Raw genomic sequence first — 8,712 nt, 5'->3', positions numbered from 1 at the left:
TATTGATGCAATGCTGCTGTTCGCGATTCCAAAATACTGGGAGCAGTGACGAGACCACGGCTTAGGAGAAAAAGTGATATATACAAGCTCCAGCTGCATAGCTTAAAAAAGGTATGGGGAAAGGCAGCCTATAACAGAACACAGGAAGGAGCCTTATACAAGGTCAGGTTATTTATCCATTTAGCAGAGGACTTTCTACGGAAGTGGTCTTTAACTGCTCAAGTGTGGGAACCCCAATTTGCAACATGAAAACCCACCTCCAAGAGTCCATGTGTCTGGTGGGCCCAGCAATCAAAGGGTAAGGCTTATGGCCTGGGGCACAGCCAAAGAGGGATGGGGCAGAGATAAAAGAAACAGCAATGTCCAAGTGCACTGCTCTTTCACAGGCTGACAAATCCCCTACTGCTGTGTTCTATATCCATACACGTTGCTAACTCTTCCACAGGCACCAGTTCTCCAGTGTTAAAGGCAGAGGTTTTTCAAAGCACCTTATGCATGGAGACACTAGGAACTGAACCTGGGGCCTTCTGAATGCAAAATGTGTGCTCTGAAATGCCTCAGTCCTATTAGCAATGTAGTACATTATATAATACTAATACAGTGGGACCTCGACTTACGAGCTCCTCAGCTTACGCCGTTTTCGACTTCTGAAACACTTCCGGGAGAAAAAAAATGGCTGCTGCTTCTGAATTTTTCGACCTATGAAGGGAAAGCAGCGGCGCAATACCTCGACCGAGTTTTTTAATGCGGTTTTCTTGACCTACGATTTCCCCCCCCTCCGGAGATAGCGCCTTTCGAGTTACGAAAATTTCGACCTACAGGGGCACCTTCGGAACACATTAACGTCGTAAGTCGAGGTACCACTGTAGTTATGAAAGAGTGAGCAAAAAACAACTTTGCATTTTATCAGCCTTGGAACTAAGAGCAGTCATGGCATGTGCCACCATAGAAAAAATTAACTTAGATTCACACGATGATAGGTACAGAACAGTCCATCAACCAATACTATCAGAATATGCAACTTTTGGGTAATAATTGGTGTCCCTGCCAATTATTTCTGTAGGCATACACTAGGTGTGTCTATTACACCAAAAGCAGCAGCCTTTTCCCACAGGTTCTATGACATTGGAAGACTTTGTGCACCTTATGAAGGACTGAACTAAACTGATCTAAGGAGCAAATAACATTTTATTGTAAGTAGCTCAGGGCATAAGAAATCACTCCAGTTGTATAAAGCTATTTGCATTAAGTCACACAGCTCAACACCACCCTTGGGGAGGGAGAAGAGGAAGAGGAGAAACAAATCCAACTTGGCCAGCAGATGATCCTAACAAATGTTCTTACCGCAAATATTGGGATTTATTTGTTGTCTTTATAGCTGTTACTTAGCAACATTTTAAACAATCATATTTTGTTTAAGAAGCAGCCTACTGAGATTGACAGCTGTCTACACAAGTTCATGGCACAGTAACCCTATTAATCTGTTAAGGTGCCACAACACTTGACTATTTGTGTTTACAGCCTTACCATGTCTATAATCGCTTTAGCTGAATTAAGCCCACTGCCTTCCCACAATGCTCCATTCCTATAACACTCTCCCTGTACTGGGTATAAGGTTGAACCAACTGGTTTCTGTAAATAAGAATTCCAAGGAGACATACAACAAAGTAAACACAACTTTTACGCAGTCCTCATTCTCCCTCCCCAAATTTTATTTCGCATAACCATGATAACACTTGAACTGAGTAATAAACTTAGTTAACAAGAACTTGGGGAAATATTGAATACTGTTCCTTTACAAGCAAATGTATTTAAAAAGACCATTAGAACCTGTATGGAAAGAGATCCCTTCTATAGGAAAAGCAGGGCTTTATATTTTTTTTCCAAAGCAACAATAAACTTAGCAACAAAAATTTATAAAGTTTTGTTTGGCCATAGAAAATGTAGAGAAGTGTAATAGATGCAGTACAATAAAAATTCAAGTTGTGACTGTTAAAGCCAACCTAAAGACAGTGAAAAGTCTTCAGTACTTTCATGAAGAATGGAATTCAATTGGACTGACACAGCTAGCCTTCAACTAGCCTCCTTAGTATAGAACCCAAGCCACCTTTTGCAACTTGCAGTGGAGTCTTGTCTTCTTTGTTCTCAATGTATATGCTTGCTCCGTGAGACACCAGTAGTTTAGCTTCATCCGCTCTCTCTTCATCACAGGCTAAATGGCTGTAAACAAGATGAAAAATTACCAACTATGCTAGAGACACATGACAAGTCAGTAATGAGCTGTCAACCTGATGTTCCTGTATTTCTTTGTAGGTCCCACCTATTTTAAAAGTAGGCCTAAAAACTAACCCCTGTCCCCCTGTGAAATCCCATCATTTACATCAAGGTGTTTAAAGCTCAATTCAGACACTATGTTAAACCAAGATCACGCTGAACCATGATTCACTATAGGCACAATATCTGAATTGACGTGATAGTTACAGGAATTGTTCCACCTCCAGACTGCAGTAAGAGAATGTCACCAAACTCGTGATAGAAAACAAAAGCAACTGACAGTGTAAACTCAGGTGAATGGGGTTAGGATTATAGTCCTAAACAGCTTTAACTCACAGTTAACCTGTTGTTCACATGGACATACAAGCCATGGTTTAATTTTACACTACTGTTACTCAAAATCATAATTTCATGCAAAATCTCAACCAAAGCCAGAACTGCAATAGGGTGCACTTACTTGGAAGTTAAGTAGCTTGGTGGGATGCGTATCTTAAATAAACATAACTAACACCAGGCTCCTCACTACAATCCCACATGCATTTACTAAGGAATCAATGGGACTGAACTCAGTGGGATTTATGTTTGGGATTAGGCTGCATAAAATCTGTGTGGATGTTTCTGCACTATACATTTTAGAATACAGCCTCTCTTGCAGAATCCCAAGAAGCTCAGTTTGAATTGTTAAAAAAAAAGTTACTGAGCCTGTTACATGAAAACTCTCAACATTAGAGAATAGTTTATGCTAAGTAAAGAAGTATTAATATCAATGAACTTGAAAAGTATGGTTCAAACAAACTAGGGCAAAATCTACCACAAATACATTAGTTCTTACAGAGCTGTGTTTCCCTCTGAATCCTGTAGATTGGCAGAAGCTTTGTACTTCAAAAGAATTTGTATCATTTTCAGGTTTCCTTTGGATGCTGCTCTGTGTAGTGGAGTAGATGCCAAGTGATCTTTTGCATCTGGATTAGCGTTACTCTCCAACAGCATTAGTGCAATCTATGAGTGGGGAAAGACAAAGGTTACCAAACAGGCTGCTTTGTGCTGAGCAATGAGAAGGCGAGGAAGCAGGTGAAATCTTACCTCCTGCCTATTTTTGGATGCTGCATAATGCAGAGGAGTACAGCCATTCTGATTAACAGCATTCACCTGAGCACCTTTCCTAATGAGAGTTTTCACAATTTCATCTCGGCCAGCAGATGCAGCAATATGCAGAGGACTCCAGCCAGCCTGAGGAGTGAAAAGAAAACAAGGCATAGTATACTATAAGCTTTACAATTCACAGAAGCAGGGCAGGTAAAAAGACTTGTGTCATGAGGAAAGTACCCCAGACCTCTGCATCAGTGATAATGTGGAAGCTAGGGTTGGCTTATAGTGAGTGCTCAGTTTTCTCTCTAAACAGAAGACATGCTGGCTCATGATTTTTAGCCACCAGGGACCGTTAAGACATTGTACAACCAAACTTTCAAGCCCTGTTAGGAAGAAAATCCAGTACTACAGAACTATAGCAAGGTTTCAACAAAATTTATCCCTTATAAAAATACTGTAAAACAGGGATGAGGAACATCTGTACCTCCAGATGCTGTTGGATTACAGCTGATCATTGGCCATGTTGCTTGGGGCTGGAGTCCTAAACATCTGGAAGGCTACAGGTTCCCCATCCCTTCCATAAAATAACTTGCTCAACTTCTGTAAGAACTTACTCAATAGTTTACCTGCTTTGGTTATTAAAATGGAATATGGCCACCCACCATTCAACATTTATACAACTGCCATCACATGATATTAAATAGTCAATAAGGAAAGGACCAGGCTCCCTAGTTCTGGTTGCCACCCACCTTCCCAAATTAGCTCTTTCTGGAACACCACTATATTTCTGATCTTCTTTTATTGGGCCTTCCATAGCTATTTGGGGACTTTATATGACTTTGGATCAGAGAAGAAGTCATGGTAATGCTGCAGCTTTCTTTTCAAACCAGCCTTCTTCAGCAGTGAAGAGAAGCAACTATGCCTTCCTTCAAGTGTAGCCAAAGACTGAATCGTTCCCCAATTCTAAAATTTCTTTTTGGAAGCCATATACAGTCTTCATTTCAATTTCACATGAGAACTTTTAAACTGAAGTCATCCACATACACAATGTAATACAGCAGAGGAGAAGCGGCTTAGAAATTTACCTCACACAAGGGCAGTGCCAGCTCAAAAGGACCCCAGAATCCCGTAAAAAAACCCTCATCACATGTTGAAAACAGCAGCCAAAGATAACATACCAGCACACATGCCACCTCTGTGTATCACTAATTCTTCTTTAACACATGAGAGTAGTTGGTAACAACTCCAAGTAGCATTAGGAACTATATCAGCAGTGGGGAATCTTCTTGGCTTCATAGATGAGTTCCTAATTAAGATTTGCCTTGCAGGCCTAGTCTGAGAGGAGGGCATGACCGCCCACCCACCAATCACTTAATGTCACAAATGATGGAGTCAGGACTTCGAAGCATCTGGGAGGCAGCAAAGTGCTAAAGTTTTTAACTTCTATCCAAAGGGGGGGAAACTCTCCTGTTCGCAGCACCTTTATTGCCTGCTGCATGTGCAGTCAAGCAGCTGGTTAGGGTGTCTGAGAAAGCTCCCTGCAGGGAACTTTCTCACATAGCCAGACTAAGGAGTGCCCTCCTGCCAGGGGATGTGGTGTGTGTGAACCACTGAGACTATCCTGGCTGTCTCTTAGTGCAGAGCCAGGACATTGACTGAATTTCCACAGTCACCACTTAGCCATGAACCAGCATTGACAAAACTGGCAGCAACAGCAGCAGATATGTTTGATGCTTAATATAATATTTTGTTCTTTTGTTAATTATGCTTTTTTAAATGTGAATTTTATACCTGACTTCCTTTAAGTAATGTTTTCTATTGGAGTGTTTAAGATAACATTTTAATCTCCTGTTAATTATGTTGCTTTGAATGTATATTTTATACGTGAATTCTTCAGTAATGTTTTACATTGGATTGTTTTATTTGATGTTTTAATGTGTTGTAAAGTGCTTTTAGCTTTCCCCCCTTAAAATATAAAGCAGTACAGAAATGAAATGAAAGATAATAATAACAACCTAATTAGTGCTGGAGTTTTATCATGAAATGAGAACATGGAGCTGCTTTAAAGTGCCTTGCATAAGCATTGATTAAAGCATCTCATCTTTGTCCTTTAAGTGAGTGGGCAGTTTGAGCTGAGCACACTTTTGCAAAATGCTTTAAATCTGCTCATAAAATCCTGCTAACTTGGCTGTGTGATCCTCTTCCCTGGGAAGAGGTAAAGGTAAAGGGGCCCCTGACCATCAGGTCCAGTCGTGTCCGACTCTGGGGTTGCGGCGCTCATCTCGCTCTATAGGCCGAGGGAGCCAGCGTTTGTCCGCAGACAGCTTCCGGGTCATGTGGTCAGCATGACAAAGCCGCTTCTGGTGAACCAGAGCAGCGCACGGAAACACCGTTTACCTTCCCGCTGGAGCAGTCCCTATTTATCTACTTGCACTTTGACGTGCTTTCGAACTGCTAGGTGGGCAGGAGCTGGGACCGAGCAACGGGAGCTCACCCCGTGGCAGGGATTCGAACCGCCGACCTTCTGATCAGCAAGCCCTAGACTCTGTGGTTTAATCCACAGCGCCACCTGGGTCCCTCCCTGGGAAGAGAGCACACAGCTAATGCAGAATTTAACCCCTGTTCTCCTACCCATCAGCTTATGTTTCTAGGGATGTCAGCTAATGATCAGGTGAGTGTGGCCTGGGTAAAATGGCCTTGTGGGCAAAGCTGGAACCTCTGGCCTGTGGGCTGGAGGTTCCCATCTCTGAACTATATACCTCTGAACTATACATGCAAGATCTTGCCTAAGCACTTTCTGAAAAATAAGTCCATAACTTACATCATCTTTGTCATTAACATGCACTCCCAGGCTTAGTAAAAAGTCGACAATGTCTGCATGCCCAGCTGAACATGCCCAGTGTAGGGCTGTCCTGTTATCCTAAAACACAAAACACAAATAAGCATTAGTACAATCTTGTATTTAAGAACACATCTAGTATCCACAAGCAAGAGGGAACTGCATGAAGGTGGGCTGGAGGAGAAAGGACAGAGTATTACACCCAGTACAGACAGGCAGCAAATTGCTGAAGGAGTGACAAAGGTCTCCATTCTTCTTCTGTCAGCTCCCAGCAGGCCACAATTATTATGATTATGATTATTTGCAGACTAGTAACTTTTGTGGCCTTATTTAGAAAGACACATTAACAGAATATTCAGAACTAACTAGAATGATGAAAACTAAAAAGGATAGATACTCCTTTATACAAACAGTAAGTCATTTAACAATAAGAACAACAATGGCCAATTTGTATGTTCCCAGAGGCCATTTCATTCTCCAGACAGTGCTCCAGGCATTTAGAAGTGCATTCAAACTGCCCCCAACCCAATGGGTGGTCAGGATTCATGTAGCAAAGTCTTCATAGTTACTGGGAACATGCTCGCAGGTATGTCATTATATACAAAAACTGCATTTAAGTGCAGCATGATGCAACATTGATTTTGGAATTCTCACCCTGAAATTTAACACCTCTCCCCTGGCTACTTCCAGAGGTATAGCTATGTTTGTTCTTTTTGCAGGTACGGACAAAGAACTTTGTGATGCCTTTAAAAATAAACAAACATATTGTGAAATAAGTTTTTGGGGTGCATGGTGTGTCCTCAGGCACGTAGTGTGCTATTTTCCGTTGGCAGATATAATTTCACTCTCCTAATTGGTACACTTTCCCTCTGCCACCTGAGGAAAAAACCCTTTATGCATCTAACAAAGTGGGCTAAAGTCCAAAAAAACTTACATCACAATAAATCAACTGCCTGTATTTTAAGGTGTCATTCTTATTTTAAGAAGCTGAAACCCTGGCATCTGGCAATCTTACTGATTTAAACATCTGCCAGGTATGTACTGTATCCTACTCTCAACTGAATTAGTAAAAAGAGCACCCTTTCTCCCCTCTATTAAGGGTTAGGGGGAAGAGTTTCGGAATCAGAGAATATGCGTCTATGTGCTTCCCGAGCAGAAATAAACCCTGCTATTCTTTAATGTTAGGAACTGTATTTATCTATGCCATTTACAGGTATATCAGGATTGACCTCCAGATGGCATGAGACTTCATTTCCCATCCGTCTTAGCCAACATGGCCAATAATCAGACAGGATGGCAGCTTGGGTGCAACAACATCTAGAATGATAAAAGTTTCCTATCCCTGCTATATTCTAATTGGAAACTCATCCCCTAAGAGCTGGTCCTTATGTAGGCAAAACAGCATCTTCCAAGGAAAAAGAGGGACGAATCAGGGAGCTTGAGGAGACCCCTAAGTTTGCAAGAATACAAAAACTAGATTTATTGCACCTTTAAAACTGTTTTTGTGAGTCTTTGGGCTGTAATAAAGAATGAGTATATGAAAAGCTAGATTTTAAAAAGCTCCTCCCTTTCATCTTACTATTTTATTGTAAAACAGTAACATTTGGTCTTGTGAATAACTTTGTGAGGTTCTTCTGAAAAGCAATATATAACTATCTCAAATATATATATGTATATACCAAACTTTTACTTCAAGGAACTCAAAAGACGCCCTGCGTAGGTTTCTCTCTCCCCTTTTCAGCTTCACAGCAACCCTGTGAAGTAGAGCAAACTGAGAAAGAGGGGAGGCCCGCCCAGTGAAAGCCTCACAGCCGAGTGGGGATCTGCTGAACCCAGGTCTCCGGGTTTCCAGTCAGGCACTTTAACCACTACACCACACGCCCCCCCTCCGGTTGCCATGCCAACCTGGTCCGCGCGCTCCGCCAAGCTCCGGTTGGCGCTCAGCCGCTCCTTCAGCTCCTCCAGCCGCCCCGCGTAAGCCAAGTTACAAACCTCCACGTTGGACACAGACCCGCCTTCCATACTGGAAGCCAACTGCCCGAAACTGGGCCCTCTCCTTCCCCCACCACAACACACACACACACTGTCTTCAAAGCCAAGTGGGCGGAGACTCCCTCTTCTCCTTTTACAGCCAATCCGCAGAGAGGCTTTGGGGACAGACAGCCAATCCTCGCTCTCTCTCCGCCCCCTCTGCCGTCTCCTCCTCCTCCGAGCTCTCTCAACTCCCAGGGACCAGGGGCGTGCGGGTTTCTTTTTCTTCGTGAGCAACTGCGCGCGCGCAGTGGGCGGCCGCGATCATGCGACTCTGCGAGGAGGGCCGACGGGAGTTGTAGTAATTGGAGGTGGGAAGGGAGAGTAAAGGGCTCCGGCTTGGCCTACAAGGCAGCTGGACTGCAGCTCCCGGCGTGCTCCGCGGCGGCTGTCGTGGCGGCGGTGTTGTTTTCTGAGGGGCGGAGCAGCGAGAGGCTCTCGGCAACGGCAAGAGGGCGAAGGAGGGAGGAGGAGGAGGA

General features: G+C 43.1%; 1 protein-coding gene across 2 annotated transcripts; it reads right to left on the bottom strand.

The window, feature by feature from the left end:
• Positions 1–1,337: 1,337 nt before the first annotated feature.
• On the bottom strand, positions 1,338–8,283 carry PSMD10 (proteasome 26S subunit, non-ATPase 10). 2 transcript variants are annotated; one of them, XM_033137755.1, is made up of 5 exons: positions 8,108–8,283; positions 6,185–6,283; positions 3,358–3,504; positions 3,107–3,273; positions 1,338–2,220 (listed from the first exon to the last, which is right to left on the bottom strand). In XM_033137755.1, the coding sequence occupies exons 1-5, from the start codon at positions 8,222–8,224 to the stop codon at positions 2,067–2,069; spliced, it is 684 nt and encodes a 227-aa protein (XP_032993646.1). In that variant the 5' UTR covers positions 8,225–8,283; the 3' UTR covers positions 1,338–2,066. The 2 variants fall into 2 exon arrangements, with proteins under 2 accessions (XP_032993646.1, XP_032993647.1); XM_033137756.1 differs by having other exon boundaries at positions 8,195–8,271.
• Between the last annotated feature and the right edge of the window lie 429 nt (positions 8,284–8,712).

The sequence above is a fragment of the Lacerta agilis genome, chromosome Z (assembly GCF_009819535.1).
Source record: "Lacerta agilis isolate rLacAgi1 chromosome Z, rLacAgi1.pri, whole genome shotgun sequence".
Classification (NCBI taxonomy): domain Eukaryota; kingdom Metazoa; phylum Chordata; class Lepidosauria; order Squamata; family Lacertidae; genus Lacerta; species Lacerta agilis.
Note: the sequence above shows the minus strand (reverse complement) of the source record. Positions and strands in the feature narration are given on the sequence as shown.